The sequence below is a fragment of the Salvelinus sp. IW2-2015 genome, linkage group LG25 (assembly GCF_002910315.2).
Source record: "Salvelinus sp. IW2-2015 linkage group LG25, ASM291031v2, whole genome shotgun sequence".
In the NCBI taxonomy this organism is placed as follows: domain Eukaryota; kingdom Metazoa; phylum Chordata; class Actinopteri; order Salmoniformes; family Salmonidae; genus Salvelinus; species Salvelinus sp. IW2-2015.
Genome location: NC_036865.1, coordinates 2,968,647 through 2,996,297, shown reverse-complemented (window position 1 = coordinate 2,996,297; position 27,651 = coordinate 2,968,647). Strand labels below are relative to the sequence as shown.

Below are 27,651 nucleotides of genomic sequence, written 5' to 3'. Positions count from 1 at the left end.
CTACATTAATATCACATTTCCAAACTTCAAAGTGTTTACTTTAATTTTTATTGTTCAGAAATGTGGTGGGTACTTTTCGTTTGCAGGACTTGATCCTGCTGACTGTTCCAAATGTCCGAACTGAATTTGGTAAGGGCATTTATGTACTCTGTGCCGGCAGCTTGGAACGCCTTACAAAATACTTTTAAACTGGAAGAACTTGTCCCGATTGGTGTTTTTAAATCACTGATGAAGGATTGAGACCGAGTCCCTGACCTGTCAATGTTTTTAATTTGCTGTTTTATGATTTTGTTATACTCTTGAATTCTATGGTTTTTACTAGATTACTTGTAGTTTTTCATGTTGTCTGTAATTGTGTAATGACTTGGTGCTGCCCATCTTGGCCAGGACGCTCTTGAAAAAGCGACTTCAAATCTCAATGAGCCCTTCCTGGTTAAATAAATAGGGAATATGAACAGGTAACAGCACAAAAAAAACCTATGAAGATACTGTTAAACAGAACTCCTGTTGTTTTCCCCAAGACCCCCTGCCACAGTTAGAGCTCCCTCCCCATCAAACAACTTTCCCCCACTTTTGGCAGCCCAGAAGATGTTTTTCCTAAGTGTAATGATACTTTCTATCCGGCCCCTTGCTGACTTAGAGGTTTTTGCCACCCTCCGCAGTGTTCTCCATGGTACAGCAAGAGACTGGTGGGAGATTGCCCATGAACATGTCAACCTGGAAGGAGTTTCAAAACTATTCCTCTCAGAGGTCTATGAGGATGAACTGGTGGAATGGATTCCCAACAGAGTCCAGGGTGAAGCAGAGACAATATGGGACGTTGCCTAATCCTATCGAGTTCTAGTCAGGAGATGGAAGGCTGACATCACTGAGGAGGAGATGGTCAAACTCATTCTTAAGAACATGGTTCCCCGCCTTGCCAGTCAACGTCAGGAACATGCGCAGAATGTGCATGATCTGGTGCGTCGTGGTGCTTCTAGCCCTTCTCAAACTCAAAACCCTGTTCCCTCATGGCGGAATGCAAACAACTCGTGGGGATAACCAGTCTCAGCCGTACGTGCCCAAGATCCAAGACAAAAGTCCAGTGACGTGCTGGAGGTGTAAAGTCACACCCTCCAGGTTCTTGCCCCCCTCTTTGGCCAGCATAAGAATTAAAAAAATGTCAGAAAGAATGGAAGACAATTGGGTCAGCCTCCATGTCCGCCATGAAGCCTTCAGACAGCACAACTAGCTGTCTCTTCTATTTCGCAACTATTGGGAACTCTTGACTGTTAGGAACTGGAGGAAGGCCATAAATCGACAATACAACTTACACCCTGATGCACGAGGTCCCTGTAGCAAAATATGGCATTACCCCATGAGGAGCTTCAAACCTTGGAGGAAGGACCATTGTACTTAGCCATTGGAAAACCTACCACTCCCTCAGGCTGGATTTATATGAAAATAAAGCTGCATGAGATTAACCTTCCTGTGGCTATTCTTGCAGATACGTGCCTTGCATTTGTTGTAGTCCTTGAATGCACTTCAGTGGACTGACCATCTCGATGTCCGAACCGTCATATCAGCTGCGCTCTGACCATTCCTGGCCTCATCCATTTCAACCTGGAAATGCACTGAATTCAGGCTGGAGCCTGCTACCTTATCCAGAGTACTGGCTAGGTCAAGACAGACAAAAACAAGTTCTACCAGTGAAGCAAGGGAACCAGGCTATCACCCAGTTTACAGCCGTACCCCTCTTATCCGAGAGCAAAAGCAAACTTGATGCCGATTTCTACATCAAACAAGCATGTCTGTCATAACGACAGGTGGCAGCTCTCCCAGATGTTGGAGAGGAACAGTGAGGTCTGAACTCTTACCCCCAGACAGTCTCCAAACTCTCCAAATCAAGACCCAGCATGAAGTCCATAAAGCAGCGTCCCTACAGGCTAGCCCCCGCCAATCTGGCAAATCTCAAAAAGCATATTGGATAATTGAGTTGTGGAACCTTTTTAATGGATGGGCTTCGACCAGTTGTCCTGATTCCAAAGAAAGATGGTGGATATTGATTCTGTGTAGACAGGAAGCCGAATGCCATAAAGCGATAACTACCCTCTACCAAGCATTAATGACATACTGGAATCTCTGGCAGGAGCATCCATCTTCAATAACCTGGATCTGAACAGCGGATATTGGCAATGGATCCCGCCAGTCAGGACAAGACTGCCTTTGTCACCCCTCCTTCAAAATCACGCCTTGTGGTTTGAAGAACGCTCCAGCAACCTTCTAAAGGCTGARGGAGACCCCGTTTAAACGCTACTTTAAATGTGTACATGACACTGCAACAAAGTTTCCCCATGGGGACAATAAATTGAGTAAGAATGTCCTGGGGGATCTGAGAGGAAAGTCTTGTGTATCTAGTTGGAATCATAATCTATTCCTGTCACTGACCATCTGCAAGACAGTCTGTCTTCGACAGAGTAAAGTGTTATTTCTGCTTGCCAGAACTAACAAAGTTCCTTGGTCATGTGATTAATGCTGAGGGTATCCATGTAATCCAGCCAAAGTTGCAGCAGTTCCCAATTCCCAGATCCCTCAAGGCTTTTCAGCGCTTCCTGGGTATGGCACCACGCATTTGTGACGAAGCACTCAACCACCTTAAGGGAGTGAAATTCCGCTATGTGTCTGGATGATGTGTGTGGAGAGCACAGCAGAATGATGCCGCCATCATGGCGATCCACAAGAGTCTGTACAACGCAGACTTGTCTCGCGTCAATGAGAAGTTCAATACTTTATCCTGAATCATGCTGCAAAACTCCAAGAGGAGAGGAAACACATAGCACCCATTAGTGTGTCGTCATCCCCTCTACATTGACTGACCAGATATCCAAGCTTATCATGAGTAGCCATCTTGGCGTTTAAGCCCTACGGAAAATTACAGGAGGCGGCTTACCTGGCCAGGCATGTGGGTTGATACCAAGAAGTTTGTACAGCAGTGTCAAGTCTGCAGTTTTGCATTTCTGGCAGCAGACCAAAGTGAACCAACCAAATGAAATGCTGGGAATTGACCTCATGGGACCTTTTCCTCCCAGCCAGGGGACCCAGAATGAATGTTTATTGGTGGTAGTGGACATCTACACACTGTGTGGAGTCGTTTCCCCCCCCAACAAAGCCACTGCATCCGCCATTGCTCCAATTCTGTGAAGGGAGGTCTTTACCAGAGTCAGGTTTCCAGACCAAAATCTGACCGAGGTCCACAGTTAATCTCAGGAATCTACAAAGAGGTCAGTACCTACTGGGGTGTAGCTGCCAAGCTGACCACTGCCTACCATCCTCAGACAAACCTGACGAGAGGGTAAACAGCACCCTGAAGGGGATGATTGCTTCATTTGTGGAGGACCAGCACACAAGGTGGGATCAGCGTCTTCCTGAGGTTTGCTTTGCACTGAACTCAGCCTTGCAAAGTCCCAACATTTCACCTGACTGACCAGCGTTTGATGCAGTACACCACCACCACACCTTGCTAGCCACAGCAATACAGCTATTCATTATTGAATCATATTAAACACAGAAATAGTCCATGCAACTTGTGAATGCAAATACTTACTCTTGCCATAACGGAGTTGAATAATCAAGACATTTATGCTTTTCATTATTATTAAATAATTTCTGACATGGTTGTGTGTAGGCCAGTGGCATCTTAAATTCAGGCTGTAGCAAGAAAATGTTTAAGTCCAGGGGTGAATCATTTCTTTAGGCAATGTACACAGACTGCATGCGGTTAATTTCCACCGATTATTTTTGTTTTTTACCCCACGGCTGTTCACAAGAAAAGTGCTTTAATTACCTGCGTGGACTCCTGCCTCTGCGCCACGCCCGTCTGTGGGGAGAGCGGGAACGGGACCTACTCCAGGACCCAGACCGGGAAGAGGAGTAGGAATAGCGCCGCCTGGGAGGAGAGCGGGACACGGAAGGAGAGGAGGAACGAGAGGAGGAACGAGAGGAGGAACGAGAGGAGCAAGACGAGGAACTGGAGCTGCTCTTAGAGTGACGAGGCCTGTACCTGGAGGAGAGAGGGGAATCTGTCAGTTTTGTCAGATGACGGACGGACTAGATATCGCCATTAGTCATCGGTTTACATGTGACATTGTAAACCTACATTGGTAGCAGATGGGGGGGGGGGGCAGCAGATTGAGAACTCATGCTAAGTCTGTTCAAACTGACATCTGTGCCCATAGCATGAACCAGCCGTTTTCAKCACACTGACTAGAGATGACTGGGATGAATATGGACATTCTCATCCCGTCAGATTTAAGACTCAGTGCCATTAGAGGACACTGCCTTGCCCAGTGAGGGGACAAATAGATTTTAAGACAGAAACAAAGAGGGGATGAGCATCTCACCTCTTCCTGGGTGGAGAGCAAGATCTAGACTGAGAAGAGGACGAGTGAAAGTCAGACTCCGAGTCAGTAGAACAAGGGCTGGAGGAATGGTGGATTCTCCTTTTCCTCTCGCGTCCTCCCTTTCCTTCCCTGGGGCTGGGGGAGCAGGTAATGTTGTGGCCCCGGTAGGATCTCCCTTTCTTGGGACTCATCTCCAGGGGACAAACCTGTTGCTCCTGCCTGGTGGGAGAAGCTTCAGGGGTCCCCAGCACAGAGCTAGTCCTATCAGTCCTTACATCCAGGGGCAGGAGAGCCTGCTGGGTCTTCGTACCCAGGGCAGGGATCAGGGTCTGGAGGGAGGGGGCAGGGATCCTCTGGGGTGCCCTGGTAGTGGTACTGCCAAGTGGCTCGATGGTCCTGATGGTGATGGCTGCTTGCTGTTTGACATTCCAGCGCTTGCCTGGCTCTTCAGCAATAGCCACAGGCTCCTTCTGAGGGAGGCAGTAGTCGTGGTCTGAGAAGGCCAGGTTGAGAGCCACCGTGTTGGGGGTGGGAGTTACAGGGGGGCTGGGAGGCTTGCTCCGGAGCTTGGTGGTGGGCAGGGGCCGTGCGTTGATCTGGATGGCCTTGGAGGGCGATGGTTTGGGAGCGTCAGCCGCTCGGCTCTTCCCGAGGAGTGCCACGGGGGCCAAGGGCTTCCACATCTGGTGAGGAGGAGTAGCTGGAGGGGTCAGACCTAGAAGGAGACGGGAACAGAGAGTAGTCCACTGCTGTTAAATCTGAAGCAGAATGCCTCATTGTCATTTAAAGGTAGATTTTAGACCACAAGAATGGATGTCAAGCATTTTACCAGGAGATACAGGCAGGTGTTCCAATTTTCCATTTACTCCATGAGTGACAGCAATTTATCTTTAGGGTGTAAACCTCTGCCATGTTTTCAGTATGTTAGCAGTGTATAGGGCGGCAGGTAAACTAGCAGTTAGTGGTCGACCTACAACCGAAAGGTCGCTGGTTTGAAGACTAGAGCAGGGCCCTTAAACCCAATTTGCTCCAGGGGCACCATACTATCATTGACTGACACAAACATTTCATTGCACCTATCCACTGCGTGACAATAAAACATGTTTTTTATTATTAGCATTAGCAGTGTACAGGGTAATTGGTGTGCGACTAGCATTAGCAGCGTACAGGCTGAATGGTGTATGATTAGCATTAGTAGCGTACAGGGCCCAGTTTCCCCGTAGCAATGGAACTCAGGCTTCCGAGTGTTTTAACGATGCATCGTTCCTACAACGGCCAAAGAGGTTGCATGCATTTCCCAACACCATGGGAAAATAAAGTTAGTTAAGTGGGTCATTGGAGTATGCACCAATACTGATAGGATCGAAAGAAAGGCAGCGCTGCTCTCTGATCAGCTTTATCCATTCTAATCTTACCTTAATATTAGAAATAACCCAACAATACTGATGACGGATCAGCGCCTAGAGATATCGCCTATGGCTACAAATATCAACTTCGTAGTTATCGGCAGTCAGACAGATAATCTTGATTCTATGTTTAGCGGAGATTTGTGCATGGTGACACAGTAGGGGAAGGAAAAAAAGATACCTAACGACGCACTTAGCTGTTCTACGAGTGGTCGAAAGCAACTAACTGTTTAAGTGCAACTTTCCTAATGATTGTTATATCTCCCAAAAGTGAGCAAAACTATGTTCCTACGAAGGTTCGAATGATGAACCTTAGCCTTAAGATGTTTTGGGAAACCGGGCCCCGGCTGATTGGTGTGCGATTAGCATTAGCAGTGTACAGGGCGATTAATACACTTAAAATCCTGGCGCTGCATAAATCATGCTCTACCACCTGAGCCATGCATGACCATTGGTGTATGACTAGCATTAGCAATGTACAATGACCATTACAGTGTACAGACTGATTGGTGTGTGATTAGCATTGTACTGGGTGATTGGGATTCCACTAGATTTCACAAAATTGTCTATATGGGGGGGGGGGGAAGAAGGCTTTGGTCACAATTTAAGGTTAGTCATAAAGTTAGCAGTGTGGTTAGGTTTAAATCAGATTTGACAAGTTACATTTAGTAAATAGACAGGGATTATGACGTGGCAACTAGTGACGACCGGGTGATTGGTTTATGATTAGCAGAATACAAATTAGCATCAGCAGTGTACAGTTAGCATTAGCAGCTGACAGGGTGATTAGTACAGTAGTTCTTACCTGCAGTGCTTGCCAGGTCATGTGCACCGACTCTCTCCACAACTGTCCTGTCACATGGCTGCTCCACACTACAATAGAAACAAACAAACACACACCTTCAACACCGCATCATTGAACAGGTACACTTCTAAGATGAAGTGTAAGGCTAAGTCCAGAAGCCACACAGACAAGGACAGTAGAACAATTGGGAATTGCTGAAAAAAAAAAAGTTTAATTTATTTTATCCAAAAACAAACTAAATGGTGGATCTCTTGGCCCATTGTGCGGTCAGACATCAAGGTCTTCAGTGTGCGGTAGGTCTCAAGTTAACACATACAAAGTACCCACACCCAGAGCAGCATGGGGCTGTAGGGTAACTCACCTAGAGTTTCCTACAGCTGCTGCTCTACCAGAGACCTCCAGAACATACTGCTCCTCTTTAGCTGGAGAGAAGAGAGAGAAGGAATGAGTAAAATCAAGGGAAGGAGGAGAGGTCAGCAAAGTAGCATGCTCACCTTTCACCAACACATTCATAGGCACCCGTTTCCAGGATAACATTTTGGGCTAGATCTACATGTTTCAGCCATTATGCAAGGCCTGGACTAGTCAGTGGCAGTGCCAACACACACACACACACACACACACATCTGGCCAGTTGTTCTAGCTGGGGCCTGTACATCCAGCCGGACAAAGGCAGTGGTCAAAGTTAAATGGATCTGCAGACAGGGCAGAATTCCAGCTCAGTGGACATGTCCGCATAGCAGCCACCCTGACTATGCAGCATCTTATTTTAAAGGCACAGTAGCAATAGTATCAAATGTGAACCCAATTTCCCCCCTTGTAGGGCTGGACAATATGGCAAAAATATTATATATATATATATATATATATATATACACCTAGCAGGACAAATTCAGAGCTTGTGTAAGGGGCCAGGAGAGAGCTTTGGGCAGGTAGGGTACAGGCCGGTGCTGATGGAGGACAATAGCACCCAGCAATAGTCAACAAAGAGCTATTTGAGCATTTTGCAAGTTACATGGGTGGTTTGCCTTTTTAATTATTCGAAAACCTGTACTGTCTTACTATGAAAAGTGAGATGTGTGTGTGTGTATATATATATATATATATATATATACACACACACACATCTCACTTTTCATAGTAAGACAGTACAGGTTTTCGAATAATTAAAAAGGCAAACCACCCATGTAACTTGCAAAATGCTCAAATAGCTCTTTGTTGACTATTGCTGGGTGCTATTGTCCTCCATCAGCACCGGCCTGTACCCTACCTGCCCAAAGCTCTCTCCTGGCCCCTTACACAAGCTCTGAATTTGTCCTGCTAGGTGACCTAAACAGGGACATGCTTAAACCACCTGACCAAGTCCTAAAGCAATGGGTCCCCGTAAATCTTTCTCAGATTACCAAATCGCACATGGTATGACTCCCAACACCCAGAAAAGGCTACTCTCCTTGATGTTATCCTCACAAATAATCCTGATAGGTATCCGTCTGGTGTTTTCTGTAATGACCTTAATGATCACTGTTTACCAGAGTGACTGCATGCAGGGAGAAACTGAGTCCGAGGTACTAAAGGAGCTCCGTAAACTTGACCCCCCCAAAAAACATCTGGATCAGTTCTTAGACCCTTTTATAGTCCCGTACACCTTTTTAAATTCAACCTCCAGCTGCGTACACCCTCTAGCACCATGGTCAGCACACTCAAATGTTTTTTTTGCCATCATTGTAAGCCTGCCACACATACTATACATTTATTAAACATAAGAATGAGTGAGTTGTCCCATGAGCCGGGTTGTGACAGCTCTTATAGGACGAGGGCACAAAAATAACCAATAATTATGCTCTTTATTTAACCATTTTACATATAAAACCTAATTTGTTCGTCGGAAATTGTGAATAACTCCCCACAGGTTAATAAGGGCGTGCTTGAAAGGATGGACATAGACTCTCCAATACAACCAACACTGCAGAGTTGTCTTAAATCAGTTTCCACACAGTCTGTACCTTTTAGTTTATGCTAGTAAGGGCCGAGAATTCACTCATAGGTACGTGGTTGCAAAGGGCATCAGTGTCTTAAAGGCGCGCTTTGCCAAGGCAGGATACTCTGAGCGCAGCCCTATCCAGAAATCATGCAGTGGCTTCTGACTAAATTCAAAATGTTCACAGAACCACTTGTTGCAATTTCGATGAGGCTCTCTTGTTCAGATATCGGTAAGTGGACTGAGGCATGAAAAGGGATAACGAATCCAGTGGTGTCATCCGTTTCGGGAAGGAACCTGTGRAATTGCGCACCCAACTCACTCAGGTGCTTCGCTATAATCACATTTGACAGTCCGTAACCGAGTTAATTTGCACACAAAAAAAATCATACAATGATGGAAAGACCTGTGTATTGTCCTTGTTAATGCAGACAGAAGAGCTCCAACTTCTTAATCATGGCCTCAATTTTGTGCCGCACATTGAATATAGTTGTGGAGAGTCCCTGCAATCCTAGATTCAGATCATTCAGGCGAGAAAAAAACATCACCCAGAAAGGCCAGTCGTGTGAGAAACTCATCATGCAAGCGGTCAGACAAATGAAAATTGTCAGTAAAGAAAACTTTAAGCTCGTCTCTGAATTTAAAAAAACGTGTCAATACTTTGCCCCTTGATAACCAGCGCACTTGTGTACAGTATGTTGTAAAAGRGTTACATGGTCGCTGCCCAAATCATTGCATAGTGCAGAAAATACACGCGAGTTCAGGGGCCTTGCTTTAAAAAAGTTAACKATTTTCACTGTCCAAACGTCTTTCAAGCCGCCAGGCTGCAGTGTACCCAAGTGGCGTCGGGAGCAACTGATTGCCCGCACATTACCACAACACCATGTCTCCCTGTCATGGCTTTTTCACCATCAGTACAGATACCAACACATCTTGACCACCAAAGTCCAGTTGATGTCACAAAGCTGTCCAGTACTTTAAAAATATCCTCTCCTGTTTTCCAGAATAGGATGTCTTCCTTAATTGACCGCCCATAAATGTAACAGACATACCAGGAGCTGTGCCAGGCCCGTCACGTCTGTTGACTCATCCAGCTTTCACTAGCTTGTATGTGACGCAGCAATTGTTTCAAAACATCTATGTCACTGATGAATCATGAAACTTGTTTGAGGCCTTTTCCCCCGGCATTGTCCCAGCCATATCCGCGGCAGGAGGAAAAATTAAGTCCTCAACAATAGTACGAGGCTTTCCTGTCCTAGCCACTCGGTAGCTCACCATATAAAGACACTTCTAGCCCCTTATTAAATGGTAGGTGTTGCTTTTATACACGTCTTACTCGAAAGTAGCCTTAATTCTTGCTCAAAAAACTCCATAGCTTATTTTCCAAATTGGCATGTTTGGTTTCTAAAGGACTGGACAAGAGTGAAGGTTTCATCGAGTTGTGAGATATATTTGCAAAAGTACTAACACACTGTGGCTGAGGAATGGCACTCCTCCCAATATAAGTGAACCCCTAAATCAATGCAGTCCTCATATTTGCGCCTCTGATGGTCCAACATCCCCGTCTGTTGTTCGGTGCTTTCCRGGGMAAGGGGACAGCCGCTTTTCGGCTGCATCAGATTCACAACTGTCAGTGTCCATGCTAGCTGGGCTAACAACAAATGTAYAATTACTGACGCTAGCATTGGACGTGCTCGAGGATGCAGAACTTGAGTCGCCGACAGGTGCAGTACTGCTGGTATGTCTCTGGGCCTTTTAACCATTTATCAATTTAAGCAAACGGAATGAGCTGCAGCTACATTTGGACCGTTAGCGGAATTCCCGTGAGTGTAACGGTTAATGTGATAGGATGTTAATTTGACTAGGCTACCTGTATTTGACATTGTGTTATTTCACTGAACACCAGATGTTTCACTGCCAGAAATAAAATTAAACAGAGGCCACTCAGGGAAGAACCCCCCCCAAATGTATAGCCCCAATGGAAAATATAAATTTACTTATTATATTTTTTTWAAATGTAGATCACATGTTTATTTGCTGGACCCATGACGGCATTGCACGTACACCAGTTTGGGAAAACCAGCTGTAGACCATTTCATTCTTGTGGGCTGGCTAAGGAGTAGTGTCTCTGAGGGGTCTTTGGCCTGGTTTGCTAACTAGCCATCTCAAAAGAGTGCAGTGTATAGTCAGAACATCTGTCTCAGCCACTACGTGTCACCAAGAGAGTACCCCCAAGGCTCGATCCTAGGCCCCACGCTCTTCTCAATTTACATCAACATAGCTCAGGCAGTAGGAAGCGCATTCATTTATATGCAGATTGTCTTATACTCAGCTGGCCCCTCCCCGGATTTTGTGTTAAACACTCAAAAGCTTTTAGTGTCCAACAAGCTTTCTCTGTCCTGAACCTTGTTCTGAACACCTCCAAAACAGGTCATGTGGTTTGTAAGAAGAATAAACCCTCAGGAGGTAGTAATCACACCTGTGGGGAGAGGGGCAGAGCTTGAGGTAGTCACCTCATACAAGTACTTGGGAGTATGGCAAGCCAGTACACTGTTCCTCTCAGCACAAAGCTGCAGGCTAAATGTTACGGATCTTATCCTAGCTTATCCTGTGTGTGTATTTCTTTGCTCTCCTTCTCCCCTCACAGGTGGCAATCATTCCCCAATCAGTCAATCAGAAGACACACCTCCTCCTGTTTCCATTACCCAATCACATTCCCTTGGTTTAAAAACCCATTCAGTTGTTTTCTCTGGAGCTCCATCTCTCGGTCATGCAATCTCTCTGTAGATCTCTCATTTGGTTTAGCAACTACATGTAACTTTGTACGTTATCCTGTGAGTATTGTTTTGTTATGGTGTTTGATGGTGGAAAAGGGAGGTACCAAGACAAGTCGTCCATGGGCATACACTACCCGTAGGAATACTTTGTCGAAGACTAGTTAGAATTGGGCGGACCACCCACTGTATTTTTGGTTAGTTGTATTGAAGTAGGCTAGTCTACCTTGGGGGTGTTTTTGGTTATTTGTTTCTTTCCTTGGGTCCAGCTCAGCCCTTTTTCCTGCCCCCCCCCCCTTTTACTGTGTGTTTACCAAATAAACCATGAGTGTTTGACGGTAGATGTTGTCTGTGGTTTTGTTCTCACTTTACTGTTATAATTTGCATGAGTTAAGTTACAGGTCTCGTTGCCATCCCCCTAGACTGTAGAGCCAAAGCGATTCGTAACACTAAAGTTAACTCTAGACTTGATTTCCTCTATCGTAGTCGCTCCTCTTTCACCCCAGCTGCCYAACCAACCCTGATTCAGATGACCATCGCACCCATGCTAGATTATGGAGACAATTCATAGATTGGCAGGTATGGGTGCTGTCGAGTTCGGCCATCAGATGCGCAACCAATTCTCCGTATAGGACACATCCCTGCACTCTATACTCTTCTGTAAACTGGTCATCTCCGTATACCCGTCGCAAAACCCACGGGTTGATGCTTATTTATAAAACCCTCTTAGGCCTCACTCCCCCCAATCTGAGATACCTACTGCGGCCCCCATCGTCCACCTACAACACCCATTCTGCCAGTCACATTCTGTTTAAAGGTCCCCACAGCACACATCCCTGGGTTACGCTTCTCAGTTCACTGCAGCTAGAGACTGGAACAAGCCGCAAACAGTCAAACTGGACAGTTCTTCCTCTTCATTTAAATGTTTACCTTGTCAGCTCGGGGATTTGATCTGGCAACCTTTTRGTTACTAGTCCAACGTGCTAACCACTAGGCTACCTGCCGGCTACCTACTGACAGTTGTGGCTGCTTTGCGTGATGCATCGTCTCTACCTTCTTACCCTTTGAGCCCAATGATGTTTGTACCATGTTATCTTGTGTTACATTGAACAAAAATAAGGCAAAATGAAACAAGTCAAAGATTTTACTGAGTCACAGTTCATAAGCAAATATGCCAATTTAAATCAATTCATTAGGCTGTWATCTAAGGATTTCACATGACTGGGAATAGATATGCATCTGAGGCGTGGATCAGAAAACCAGTCAGTATATGGTGACCACTGTTTGCGACACGTCTCCTTTACGCATCGAGTTGATCAGGCTGTTGATTGTGTCCTGTGGAATGTTGTCCCACTCAATGGCTGTGCGAATTTGCTGGATATTGGTGGGAACTGGAACACGCTGCTTTACACATCGAGCCAAAGCATCCCAAACATGCTCAATGGGGACATGCCTGGTGAGTACGCATTTTTCAGCTCCCGGGGATTTTGAACAAATCCTTGCGTCACGGGGCCGTGCATTATCATGCTGAACCGTGAGGTGATGGCAGCGGATGACTGGCTCGACAATGGGCTTCTGGATCACTCTGTGTATTCAAATTCCCATCGATTAAAAACGCAATTGTTCCTTGTCTGTAGCTTATGCCTGCCCATACCATAACCTCACCGCCACAATAGGGCACTGTTGCCAACACGTCTGCCATCTGCCCAGTACAGTTGAAACAGATTCCTCCGTGAAGAGCACACTTCTCCAGCGTTCCAGTGGCCATCGAAGGTGAGCATTTGCCTGGCAAGACGAGCATGCAGAGGAGCTTCAGTTTCATCAGCTGTTTGAGTGGCTGGTCTCAGACCATCCCGCAGGTAAAGCCAGATGGAGGTTCTGGGCTGGCGTGGTTACACATGGTTTATGGTTGAGGCCAGTTGGACGTACTGCCAAATTCCTTAAAACGATATTGGAAGCAACTTGTAGTAGAGAAATTAACAGTACATTCTCTGCCAACAGCTCAGGTGTCAGCATGCATGCACGCTCCCTCAACTTGAGACATCAATGGCATTGTGTTGTGTGACAAGTGCGCCTTTCATTATCCCCAGCACAAGGTGCAACTGCGTCATGATCATGCCATTTAAGCAGCTCCTTGATATGCCACACCTGTCAAATGGATGTATTATCTTGGCAAAGAGAAATGATCACTTACAGGGATGTAAACAAATGTGCACAACTTGATAAATAAGCTTGTGCACATGGAAAAKTAWGTTTTATTTCATGAAACCAACACTTTACATGTTGCATTTATGTTTTTTTCTGCAGTGTAATCGTGTAATTATACAACACTTGGAAGCAGCATCGGTGTCACCGACATCTCTTTTCTTCTGACCATGCCGACTGAATGGCAAGTGAAGTGCCCGTGACTCCGTAGTCGAGCAACATGCTCCCCTTGAGTGATAGGGCAGGGCTACGACATGCAGGAGAACAGGGTGAGACTTGACTTGCAGGAAGCAAACTATAAAAATTGACATATGCAATGGAGTTGGGCATCACATTTAACAAACCTTATATTGAAATACCATTATAGCAGGCACGGTAAAACCCAAACCGCTCAGTGCATCAATACCTTTATATAATTAAATAGGTATAARGCCTAGCCCTACCCCCTTGGGGAAAATAAATGACGAAGGCTCATTAAAAAGGTTGGGACACCAAAACCCATCTCCTGAAACAGCCATATCCCAAGTTAGCAACTTTCACACCAATGCTTTCTCACTCGAGTTGGACACTTAACTAGATAAGACTGTCACCATCACGTTCATTATTCACTTGCTGAATACATCACAAATCATGTAACCAAACATGAACTCAGAACTAGGGATGGGCGTTTGAAAGAAAAGTAATACTCAAATAATGGAGGGGAAATTGATATCCAGAAAACATGACATTTTGTTTTTACTTCTGTTTTTAACCTGAGCACAAAGGGACAGACTACAGCTCTGCTGCTGCGGGGGAAGGGCCGGATGGTGTGAGAAATGRGAGTGGAGCTGACAGGAGGGAAATAGACATGGAGCCAAGCCAGCTCGTCAAAGACTAGTTAAACTGGCTAACTTGCAGCAGCCACTGTTATTCATCACCCCATTTGACAGTGCCCATCTTGACTGCGTCAAATCGGCATAACCTCAAGCCAGCTAGCTAAACTAGCCAGGCTATATTTTGCTGTGCTTTCTCCTTAACTCTGTTCATATTAAAATCACAGCCTACCTGCTGGTTGCTGTAGCATACTCCTTATTTTGCAACATTTTTATTCCACCATTTAAATTCCACCTTGCATTGTAGTAGTGATCACTTCATTTGAAAAAAGCTACATGCACGAAGGCTGGGGGCGCACGTCATATAGGCTACTACATTCTGAAGTCCGTCTTATTAAATAAAAGTCAAGTCATGGTATATCCTAATATGTAACATCACATGGATATCATAATCGAAGAAATGAGTCGGTCAATCCACTATGAAGGCCCCTCTATTTAAGCCAAAACATTGATAACGCTACTTACCTGCACCAAAACACACAGGACATTGAGCACATTGCAGATGGACCTGCAAAGTCCAATGTTTGTCAGCCATTGACTTCGCAAGGTGCCCGTTCTTAACCTCAGGAGTCTTGGCACTCTAAAATCCTCCACCCACCCCATACAGGGCCAGAGATAGCCCTGCAACCCTACACGCCACTTCCCTCCACTATACAGTCCAGTGAAAGTGACCCTGGTGACAGATTTAGTCTAGTACCACTGAACTAGCGGACCCACTGAGCGGTTAGCTAACATCTGACTTGCTGTTGGCCTACACCAAAACCATTAGGCCACTAGCATGCTCGAGGAGTAAGGGCTACGTGGATTATATTTTCKGCCAGGAACAGTCAACCATTAAAGCAAAATTCCTGACTGTTTTCTAACAGACTGTCTTGTTCAATAAACAGTGGGTAATTCGTTATAGATTAACTAAAGCCAAAGAAACATGGAAATGTGAAAGAAAGAGAACGCCAGTGTCAATACTCAGTATCACTCACCTTGCGTCTCTTCAAACTGCTCCAGCAGGCTGGTAAGGTCAGCAGCTTCAATACCTGTGAGATWACAGAACCACTCAGTACTATACCAATAAACCACAAAGGGTGGCAAGTCTAAACACATTTAAGCAACCAGAGGATCAGTAGTACTTGTGTCCACTCACCAATTTCACTGGTGAATGCCTCTATCAGCTCCTGAGTAGGGCTCTTGACTTTGGGGGCCTCCTGGGCTGTAGTACACCTCACTGCAGGTTTGGAGGACTGGGTGGTGGAGGGTTTGGCTGGGGTAGACCCAGGAGTGACTGTAGGCAGCTCAGGCATCTTAGGCCAGGGCAGAGTGACTACCCCCTTCTGTAGAGTAGTAACCACCTTCAAAGGAGCCGCAGGGGTAGGTTTCTGAACACAAACAGCAGCAGCGTTGGCGGTGCAGTTTAACGTCTTCTCAAGTAGAGCAGCAGCGATGGGGGTGGGTTTTTGGGCTACAGTAGCAATTAGGGTGGGCCTGTTGGCATCTGTAGTGGTTTTAGAAGAGGCTCCACTGGAGCTCTGAGATTTGATAAGGACCACAGTCTTGCAGGGTACCTGGGACTGGAGCAGGGGGTTCGTGAGTGCAGGATGGGGGGCCTGGGGTATATTACACGTCACAAAGGGGTTCTGGGGTGGTGGGGGTACTACACTCACAGTACTGGATGAAGGCACAACGGAGATGGGGGGTTGGCTAGCTTTAGCTGGCTGTGGAGTAGGAACAGCCGCTTGCTGGGGAGGGGTGGTAGGGGATGCATTTGCACTAGAAGCCTTGCTTGGGGAAGATGATTTGGAGGCCAGCATGTAAGCAGGAGGCACAAGCAGAGCTTCGGGAGTAGGAGGTGCTCCTGGTCCCATGGGCTGCCAGGCTGCTTTCACCTCCACCTCGGTTTTCCCTGGGGAGGGGTGGGGGCGACGAGGGTCTCTGGGAGAGGGGATGGGGAGGCAGGGGATGGGGGGCAACTCGGTAGGGGCATCAGGGAGGCTGGGCCACTTGGTGCTCTGGTCCTCTGGTCTCTCTAAGGGGGCCGGTTTCTTCTGCTGCCGCAGCAGCCGGTACTGCTGGAGGGACAGGGGCTTAGGCTTGGGCTCAATAGCCTGGGAGGCCTGAGGGATCACCTGGGGGACCGCTAGAGAGGCACCGTTGGACTGCATTATTGCCTGAGGGGCCACTGACACAGGTAGTTCACTTGGGTTAAGCGCCTGGGGTGCTGCAGGGTTGATTGTCATTGCCTGGGGGGCTGTTGGGTTAGCTGCAGAAGCTAGAAGGCTTTGAGGCTTCTCGCAGCCTGTGGTTGGTTGGGGGACCTTCTCGGGGGTCATAGTCACTGGCAACAYGTCAGAGGCCATGACCTTTGACACATGGTCAGAGGCGGGGATGACCTTAACGCTGGGGTGTGTGGATAGTGTTAGGGTTGTGACTTCCACATGGCTCTGCCGCTGTATGTGTTGTGTTTCGCCAGCATGTGTCGCTCTTGTCTTCTGTTTTGGGGCTTCGGGGGCYGCCATAGATATGGCATAAGAAAATGACTCCTTGTCCTTTTTCTCTGGTCTGGTCGTCTCCTTGATGGGCTTCCGGGGCGAGGATTCCTGGGCTGCGCACCTATGGGCGGCGCTCCTCAGGACCCTCCCCTCAGCCTGGGCAGGTTCAGGGGTGACCTCAGCAGGTGAAGGCTTCACTTTGTTTTTCCGTTTCTTTTTCCTTCGAGACAGACATCTTTCTACAGTCTCCTCCTTTGGTCTCCTGTAGATAACATTCTCACCACTTGCTTTTGCCCTCAGGGTCGCGGCAGGGTCAGCCACCTCTGCTGTGTCGTCGACTACGACGTCATTCGCCGCCTCAGACTCTGGCGTCTCCAACATATCCACCTCAGAAATTTCATCCGGGATCCTCTGCTCCGCTTTGAATGAGTCTTCTACTCCCGGCAAGGAGAGAGAGAGATGAGAGCAAGGGATGCCCATATCTGGGATGGCAAATATAGTCTCGCCATGCTCTCCATGTTCAACCACTTCCAGCAGTATCCCTTCCTCCGCCAGCAGCAGTTCTTCCCCTTCATCCTCCATGCACACTGCCATGCAATAGGGGTGCATGTGTCTGACCAGCTCTCCTAGACTCACTGACATGCTCTCTCCATCCATGTGCTGCTCCAGAGCCAGAGGGAGAGGCAGGGACAGGCCACCCCAGTTCAGGAGCTCTTGCTCTGGGGACGAGGGTTGTCTGTCTGGGCTCAGGGAGGGAGAACAAGCCTCTGCGTCCTCTTCCTCCTCTCCGTCACTCCTCTGGACAGACTCCTGTGTCCTAGGGAGACTCTGGATAAAGAGAGGGGAAACCGTTTGGTTAACGTCTGGAGCTTTCCCTGTTCAGCTTGGAGGTTTATAAACGTCAGCTGGACCACCTGCACAATGCAGACTTTTCACAACAGCTAGGCTATTTGGGTTGTCTGCACGTCACCGCAATAAGGCTCATGATTTCTCTGAAGACTTATGTACACGTCAATATGAAAATAGAGCAAACGCTGAGAGTGATACAGTTGAAGGCATGTACAACAGGGAGGTAATGAAACGGTGTGCTACCTTTCCGGTGGAGAACTGTCGTGTGTTGCAGGGTGTCTCGCTCTCTGGAGGCGAGTGGGACAAGCAAAGCATTCTCCTCAGCTACAATATCAGAAGAAAAACAGGACAAACAGTGAAACAGTTAGGCATAAAAAAAATGATGTCATTGGAACACATTGTCACCAGTTTCTTATTTGTTTAGACGTACCCAGCTCTAGGAAGCAGGGCTATCTGAGCCCTACGAAGTTTACCGTCATGTATACAGTTATATCTAGGGGTGTAACGGTTCACCAAACCATTGGTACGTATTGCGGTTTTAGGGTCACGGTTTGGTTTCGGTACAGCGAGAAAATGAAATGACAGTTCTTGTCGTTTGTTTATTCAAAGGCCTATTGCAGTCAAGTGATWTTCCTGTGTTTCAWATGCATTTCCACATTAGGTTGGAATACTTCAATTGTGAAAATGACGACAATGACGACAACACCCTTTTGGTGTATGAGCCGTTTGAAAAGTGGGATTGAGTACTGGCCTTCCATTGTGACACCACCATGCTGTAAATTAGTTAATAAGCAAGAGAGTTGTGCGTATATCAGTGGTTATAAAAAATAAAAAAAACGCTCCGGTCATTTCTTTGGCCCGGACAAAATCAGCTACGAAAGGCTGCTTGGAGACGAAGTGGCGTTATTTTCCATTTCCGTCTTGCTCCGGTGGTAGGAAACCGGGGATGACGACGGGGTAAATGTGTCAAGATGTTTGAGGTGTTGGCAGTGGCATAAGGTTATTCTCGTTGAGCATTGGCGACATACTGTTAATATTATATCCAAAACTGTTCATCGGCGTTGTAATCTACCGGGAAGCCAAAATGTTCCAAACTGGAGATCTAAACGATGGAGAATCCTCGTTCGTCGGCCCCACCCACAGGCCATTGTACAAGTTCCTGGCTGCACCTCACAAAATGACAGTTTGAAATGCGGATTACAAAGTGCGTATATGCTCTAGAGGCAGACCGATTATGATTTTAACACCGATACCGATTGGAGGACCAAATAAAGCKGATACCGATTTAGTCTGCCAATTTTATGACAATTACAACAATACTGAATGAACAATTATTAACCCTTTTATTTTAACTCAATAGATTATATTTTCAAATAAAGAATGCATAAACAGTGTTGGATTAGTAAGTGTAATATGTGCCACGCAAAAAAWAGCTAATGTTTAAGTTCCTTGCTCAGAACATATGAAATCTGGTGGTTCAATATTCCCAGTTAAGAAGTTTTAGGTTGTAGTTATAGGAATTACCGTAATTTCTGGACTATTAAGCGCACTTGAATATAAGCCGCACCCACTGAATAAAAAAAAATAAAAAAAATGTACATAAATAAGCCGCACATGTCTATAAGCCGCAGGTGCCTACCGGTACATTGAAACAAATGAACTTTACACAGCCTTTAAACGAAACACGGCTTGTAACAAAAATAAATAGGCTTTTAAACGAAACACGGCTTGTAACAAATTTAAATAAATAAAAATAGCAGTAAACAGTAGCCTACCAAGAAAGTCATTGGTCACTATCTTCCTCCTCCTGTGCACTGAAACCACTGAAGTCATCTCCTTCGGTGTCGGAGTTGAATAGCCTCAGAATTGCTTCATCCGATGTTGGATCATTTTCATTGTCGCTCTTGTCACTTTCATCCGGAGGCAAATTCCCCGCTGAGCTCATGCTGCCCTCTTCAACACGCAGCAGTCCAGCCTTTCGAAACCCGTTGACGATAGTGGATCTTTTGACAATGCTCCACGCTGTCAGGACCCACTGGCAGACTTGACCATAAGTTGCTCTTCGCATGCGGCCCGTTTTAGTGAAGGATTTCTCCCCACTTGTCATCCAAGCCTCCCACTGAACACGGAGCGCCACCTTAAATGCACGATTTACACTGATGTCGAGTGGCTGCAAATACTTTGTTTTGCCCCAGGAATCACAGCTGGAATTGAGTTTGTCCTCTTGATGGCTTCTTTCACAGAATCTGTTATGTGGGCCCTCATGCTGTCCAACACGAGCAATGCCTTGTTCTTGTGAAAGAATCCTCCCAGTCGCTTGCCGTAACACTCCGTATGCCATTCATGCATTAGGCTTTCCGTCATTTCTTTGTGACTTTCACAACAAATCCTCGGGAATTTCTCTTTTGGGCATCAACATCGGTGGAAGCTTTTCTCCCGATGCCGTGCAGCTCAGAACACAGGTGAAGTGCGTTTTTTCATGCCCAGTTGTTTTCAGCGTGATGGATGATTCGCCTTTCCTGTTGACAGTCCGAGTGAGAGGCAGGGTCAAACGTCAGAGGAACCTCATCCATATTTATGATGTAGTGCGGGCGAGGGAATACTCCGCTATCTTTGCATCAGTGAATTTGCGGAAGTTTGAAACTTTTTCCTCGTAGTCGGGAGGGAGCTGCTGACAGACTCGTCCGTACCCTGATGGACAGGCCTTTACGTCTCATAAATCTTAGACACCACGATGGTCCACCTCTAAAATCCTCAAACTTCATTGCGATGGCGATTGTTTTGGCTTTCAGTCGGATCTGCACAGTTGAAACACCTCGGCCGTCTGCTCTCTGTGTGGTTGACCCAGTCTTCAAGCACATTTTCTAGTTCGGGCCATCTGCTTTTCTTCCCTCTGAACGCTTTTGTTGTCTTTCTGCACCGAGTCAGTTCCTCACGCTGCTGTTTCCAACGTCTTATCGACTCATTAAGGCCAAGCTCCCGTGCAGCAGCTCTATTTCCTTTTCCAACAGCCAGATCGATCGCCTTCAACTTGAAAGCTGCATCATATGCATTTCTCCGTGTCTTTGCCATGATGAGGGTGACAAAATGACTACCGTAATCAGAATGATGGGAAGTTTGAGCGCGCTCGATTTGTCACATTATGTGACGGTGCTCAATTTTTTGGCGGCATGAATTTGTGAAAGCGGGAAAAATCCATAAATTAGCCGCGTCATTGTATAAGCCGCGAGGTTCAAAGCGTGGGAAAAAGTAGCGGCTTATAGTCCGGAAATTACGGTATGACACGTCGACTATTTCTCTATACCATTTTCATATACATTTGACTATTGGACGTTCTAATAGGCACTTTAGTATTGCCAGCCTAATSTCAGGAGTTAATAGGCTTGAAGTCATAAACAGCGCTGTGAWMCAAGCATTMCTAAGAGCTGCTGGCAAAAGCAGTAAAGTTTGAATGAATGCTTARGAGCCTGCTGCCGCCTACCACRGCTCAGRCAGACTGCTCTATCAAATCATACTTAATTATAATATAATAAACACAGAAATAGGAGCCGTTGGTCATTAACTTCTTATGGCTGGGGGCAGTATTGAGTAGCTTGGATGAATAAGGTTCCCAGAGTAAACGCTACTCAGTCCCAGTTGCTACTCAGTCCCAGTTGCTAATATATGCATATTATTAGTATAGAAAACGCTGAAGTTTCTAAAGCTGTTTGAATGATGTCTGTGAGTATAACAGACCTCATATGGCAGGCAAAAACCCAGAAAAAAAATCCAACCAGGAWGTGGGAAAACTGAGGTTGGTCATTTTTCAACTCATTCCCTATTGAAGATAGTGGGATATTGGTCATGTTGCACTTCCTAAGACTTCCACTAGATGTCAGTCTTTAGAACCTTGTTTGATGCTTCTACTGTGAAGTGGGGCCGAATGAGAGGGATTGAGTAAGGTCTGCCATGAGCTGAACATGTGCTGACCATGCGCSTTCATGTGAGAGCGAGCTCTGTTCCATCGCATTTCTGAAAACAAAGGAATTCTCCGGTTGGCACATTATTGAAGATGTTAAAAACATCCTGAAGATTGATTCAATACATTGTTTGACATGTTTCTACGGACTCTAATATGACTTTGTCTGAACCTGCCCGCGCGTCGTGAGTTTAGATTGTGTACTGAACACGCTAACAAAACTGAGTTATTTGGACATAAATGGACATTATCGAATAAAACAAACATCTATTGTGGAACTGGGATTCCTGGGAGTGCATTCTGATGAAGATCATAAAAGTTAAGTGAATGTTTATAATGTTATTTCTGACTTCTGTTYACTGCACAATATGGCGGATATCTTTGTCGTGTTTGGGCTCTGAGCGCCGTACTCAGATTATTGCATGGTTTGCTTTTTCCGTAAAGCTTTTTTGAAATCTGACACAGCGGTTGCATTAAGGAGAAGTACATCTAAAGTTCCATGTATAACACTTGTATTTTCATCAACATTTATGATGAGTATTTCTGTAAATTGATGTGGCTTTCTGCAAAATCACCAGATGGTTTTGGAATAACGCGCCAATGTATACTGAGATTTTTTTTTATATAAATATGAACTTTATCGAACAAAACATACATGTATTGTGTAACAAAGTCCTATGAGTGTTATCTGATGAAGATCAAAGGTTAGTGAATAATTTTCTCTTTCTGTTTTTTGTGACTCATCTCTTTGGCTGGAAAAATGGCTGTGTTTTTTGTGTCTTGGCGGTGACCTAACAATCGTTTGTGGTGCTTTCGCCGAAAAGCCTATTTGAAATCGGACACTGTGGTGGGATTAACAAGTGTATATTTAAAATGGTGAGAAATACTTGTATGTTTGAGGAATTCTAATTATGAGATTTGTTTGAATTTGGCGCCCTGCACTTTCACTGGCTGTTGTSAAGCCGATCCCGTTAATGGGATCTCAGCCATAATTAATATGGTCAAATCCGGAAACTATCATTTCGAAAATAAAACGTTTATTCTTTCAGAGAAATACGGGACCGTTACGCATTTTATCGAATGGGAAGCAACCCCAAATATGGCTGTTTCTTTGCACAACCTTCAATGTTATGTCATAATTATGGCAAATTAATCAGTCTTTGTTAGGAAGAAATGGTCTGTGCAGGTGTTCTTACACGTGGTCTGCCACTGCGAGGACAATCAGCTGTCAGTCATGTCTCCCTGTAGCACTGTCTTAGGCGTCTCAGTACGGACATTGCAATTTATTGCCCTGGCCACATCTGCAGTTCAGGCCTCCTTGCAGCATGCCTAAGGCACGTTCACGCAGATGAGCAGGGACCCRGGGAATCTTTKTTTTGGTGTTTTTCCCCAAGAGTCAGTAGAAAGGCCTCTTTAGTGTCCTACATTTTCATAACTGACCTTAATTGCCTACCGTCTGTAAACTGTTAGTGTCTTAAGGTGCATGTTCATTAATTGTTTATGGRTCATTGAACAAGCATGGGAAACTGTTTAAACCCTTTACAATGAAGATTTGGATTTTTACGAATTATCTTTGAAAGACAGGATCCTGAAAAGGGGACCTTTCTTTTTCTGTTGAGTTTATACATCTTTTTTTTTTATGGCAGGAGACACCAGTCTGATTCACAGCCGTCCTAGTGGACTAATACATTGCGGACGCCGCAGGTATAGCACACCAGTATAATTTAACTTTAATACCCACAATTTCTCATCTATAATGCRTGTTTATGGTAATTTATGTTAATGCWTTGAATACGGTATTACCGTTATTATTGGAGTGGACCCGGTTGCGGACCGCACAATCTAGGCTACACTTCTACGGAACAAATTTGTTTATTTCATTACATTTAGGAGTTGTCAATTTATTCATCGTCATTTGTTTGTAGCGCTCCTGTCAATGTTGAGTAAGGATGCGCACCGGACTACACAGAAGTAGCCTTAGGCTACTTGACGTCACAAATGTAGTCTTATAAATGTGCCTATTTGGGGGATCTGATTGATAGTGGTGGTGAATTAAGTAATTTGTTCTTCACCTCAAACAGCAAGTTAACAAAATCTGTTTATTACATGTTGTTACGTTCCCCAGTTTCTATGTTGTAGTTTCTATTTGAGTGTGTGTGTTTCAGGAGATGGCTAACTAATTCTCCCCAAGCAGCTGATTGGTCGGCCCCAATTGATGACTGGAGAGCTGACCCCGCCCCCTCGTCAAGATACAGCTGTCTCTAATTACCATTGCCACCTGAAGCTATAAAAGCCAGTGTTCTGTTCAGAATGCAGAGAGAGATTGAATCTTAGAGATCATAGGCAGGCTTAGATCATTGTAGGTAGAGATCATAGGAGAGAAGGAATGCAGAGAGAGATCGAATGTTATATAGATCATTGGCAGAGAGAGATCATAGGCAGGCTAAGATAATTGCTGAGAGAGAAGGTTGATGGCTGAGGGTTATAGCATGTTGGTTGTTGGTATGTACTGTGTTAGTGGTTGCTGGGTAGCAGCTTTGATATGTTCTGTGTTTGTTGCTTTGTCAGAGCTTCTTTAAAGGCCTGAGTTAGTTGTTTTCTCAGTTTTGTTGTGAAGTGGATTGTTTAATATTCTGTTTCATTTGTTCGCAGGGGGGAAGGGGAAGGCACCTAGGGAGTGCTTAGGCAAGAAGCCCGCGGGCATACATATACCCGTAGTATATTCACTGTCTAGGCACACTTGGTAAGATCTGGGCGGACCACCCCCTGTATTTTGGTTAGCGCACCAGGCAGTGCTAAATTAGGTAAGTAGTGGGTAGGCAGGTTAGATAGGAGAGGGGGAGCTTTGACATTTACTTTCTTTGCTTTGGTTCCGTCCAGCCCCTTTRCCCCATATTACCGTGTAAAGGAATAKAATCCTAGTAAACGCTCAATTCTGCTTTTTGTCATCCTTACTCTCACCTACGGTCCCATACCTATTTCACGGGGAGTTGAGTTGTAGCAGGGTGTTGCGTTCCCTCTTCTCAGAGGCGTGCGTAACACATGTTCGGAGTTGTGCAGCATGTCAAACAGGGATAAGTTCAGTTTGTATGTGGGACTCACCGGAGAGTGTTCCCGGCCTTTCTGGCCAGTCAGTAAATCAGAGTCTGGCAGTGTGTCGAAGGGGGACAGGTTCTCGTTGTCCACGTTATCCAGGATCTCAGTCAGCGCTGTGAGCAGCGTCGCCTCATTATCCTCATCAAGTCCAACTTTATTCTGAGAAATTTATTTTTATATAAATTGTGACATTTCAGCAAATTCTGTTAAATTTGAACTATTATACAGTTAGCAAAAAGTTAAATTACATAAGTGGCTCTGGTCAGAAGTAAAGTAGAGCACTATATAAGAAACAGGAAGTGATTTGAACTTTGTTCTGAGCCTTACCTCTCCTGTGGTTGTGTCCTCAAATATGGACAGTATGGAGGCGTCCAGACAGCACAGGGCCTCCAGAGCTTCTCCTGTCTCCAGCTCCAGACTGTCACTAGACATCCCCCCGTGGAGGATCACTGCCTGATGGGGAGAAACAGGGGAGTATGGGTCAGCAAGCCTGAAGAACCAGAACCTAACAAGTCAAAGCGATCCGAAATCAACCACTAGCGCCAACACCCGGGCTAGTTGCAACTCATATTTGATGCGTTGTTTAATCAATARATCCAGTAGTGATCGATAGCTTCATCTTGCCCTTTGACCGGCTGGGAATGTATTACTTTAACCCTGCGCCATTCCTCTCAAACCTACACATGGAGCAGGCCTACCACCAATGGCTCTAAGTATAACAGCGTTTACTCAAGTTATGGAAACAAAATTTAGGATACCCGTTTTTAAACCAATGGTGAATTTTCACCAATGGTGAATTTTCATTAACGATTCTAGATGCATGGGCTCCAATATGTTTTAGTTTGAAACAATCCAGTGGGATACATGTTGCATMAACATAATTTTCCATGTTAAATGAATAGGAGCTGGGCCTCTGGTTTAAACAGCTTAGAAGTCACTGCGGACAGATCCAGCTCAACTGTAAATCAGCAAAAAGCCGACAAGTTACATGCAATAACGTTCGATAGGCTACTGAACTGAAGYAGAGGACGCGTCAATTAACTGGTGTTTTCTGAATTWAAAAAAGCAGCAAACATTAGTGAACCTTCGAGTCATAACTTTTGAAATCGGTTTTCTGACCAGTGCATGATTAATTTGGATAAATGTGGGRTCCCACAGACCAATGCACTCACTAGGGTTGGCGTATCCAGATTTTCATATCTTCCTTCTCTCACCCCGGGATTTACAGTATTACCGGTTTGGTTGGGGAAAAAGTCCAATAGGCATATATTACCAGAATGCTAACAAAACGTGCGCAAGTAATAGTGAAWTMGCATGGAGGCTGCTAGCTAAATATGGTAACGAGCACAAACAAAAACACATTTCTAAAGATAGGCAATCCAGCTCAAAGATATATCTATCTATARAGGTTGGAGCAACAGAACGTCATTTTGGGTAAGTTGACATTTACAAGCGAATGTGAACGAGAAACTAAAATGAACAAAGTTGACGCATGCAGTACTGGCTCTCCAGCAGCATGTCTACACTGTGTGGAGTCAGCCGTCACTAGCGCAATGATCTGCTCGGAGGGGGGAGGAGGAGACAGGCTGAGAGGAGAAAAGAAAACGCAATGAAAATCAAGAGTAGTGTCAGCTGTACAAATAACTAATCCAAAGGGATTTGCCTTCCCAAAACACGGCAGAAAACTAGTATGGGCCGTCACCTTCATAATTCAGCCATTTACTTCGATCGCAAGTTAAACTAGGGGTTAACACATTCTCACGCAGAAAAAGAAAAATGCATAAACACATTGGTGCATGTTTTTTTTTAATAGATCAAAAATATTTATATTGTAATATCTGCTCGGCCTCACTAATTATGTGCTTCAGTTGCACTTCTAAACCCAGATGAGAATAAATGAACGGGCATTCTATCAGCAGACAATGCTCTGACTGATGCGTAGCTTCTTTTCTCTGTACTTCAGTGTGGCCAGCCTATTTTTCTACCAGTAAAATGCAAAACTAACTAAGCAAAACATTAGAAAAATGTACACTAAAAAGTGTCGGTAAAGTGTTCAGTTCCCTTCACTTTCCACGGTTAGGTTAAAGCCTTATTCTAAAATGGATTAAATGCCCTCACCCCAATCTACACAATACCCCATAATGACGAWGCAAAAAACAAGCTTAGAATAGTACAAATTTACACAAAACCATTWAAATAAGTATTGACCCCTTCCTCAGTACTTTGCTGAAGCACCTTTGGCAGCGATTACAGCCTCGAGTCATCTTAGGTATGATCCCACAAGCTTGGCACACCTGTATTTGGAGAGTTGCTCCCATTCTCAGCAGATCCTCTCAAGCGCTCATGTAGGATGGGGAGCATTGCTGCACAGCTATTTTCAGATCTCTCCAGAGTTGCTCGAACAGGTTCAAGTCCAGGCTCGGACACTCAAGGACATTGAGACTTATCCCAAACCCACTCCTGCATTGTCTTGGCTGTGTGCTTAGGGTCGTTGTCCTGTTGGAAGGTGAACCTTCCCACCAATTGGAGGTCCTCATCGCTCTGGGGCAAGTTATCAAGGAGCTCTCTGTACTTTGCCTCGATCCTGATCTCCCAGTCACTGCCACCCCGCTTCCACCGCAGGGATGGTGCCAGGTTTKCTCCAGACTTGACACTTGGCATTCAGGCAAAAGAGTATCATCTTGGTGTAATCAGATCAGAGAATCTTTTCTCATTGTCTGAGATTCCTTTGGGTGCCTTATGGCAAACTCCAAGCAGCCGGTCATGTGCCTTTTACTGAGAGGCTTCTGCCTCCCCAGATTGCTCAGTTTGGCTGGGCGGACAGTTCTAGGAAGAGTCTTGGTGGTTCT

General features: G+C 45.5%; 1 protein-coding gene across 1 annotated transcript in view; it reads right to left on the bottom strand.

Moving 5' to 3' along the window:
* LOC111951773 (peroxisome proliferator-activated receptor gamma coactivator-related protein 1) overlaps positions 1-27,651 on the bottom strand; it is a 42,484-nt gene that overhangs the window by 4,725 nt on the left and 10,108 nt on the right. The window contains exons 2-10 of the mRNA XM_023969976.2: positions 25,130-25,255; positions 24,809-24,961; positions 17,992-18,072; positions 15,558-17,727; positions 15,397-15,450; positions 6,952-7,012; positions 6,591-6,658; positions 4,380-5,094; positions 3,824-4,039 (exon numbers count right to left, since the gene is read on the bottom strand). Of these exons, the coding sequence (XP_023825744.1) occupies positions 3,824-4,039; positions 4,380-5,094; positions 6,591-6,658; positions 6,952-7,012; positions 15,397-15,450; positions 15,558-17,727; positions 17,992-18,072; positions 24,809-24,961; positions 25,130-25,255 (3,644 nt within the window). The remainder of the gene's footprint in view (positions 1-3,823; positions 4,040-4,379; positions 5,095-6,590; positions 6,659-6,951; positions 7,013-15,396; positions 15,451-15,557; positions 17,728-17,991; positions 18,073-24,808; positions 24,962-25,129; positions 25,256-27,651) is intronic.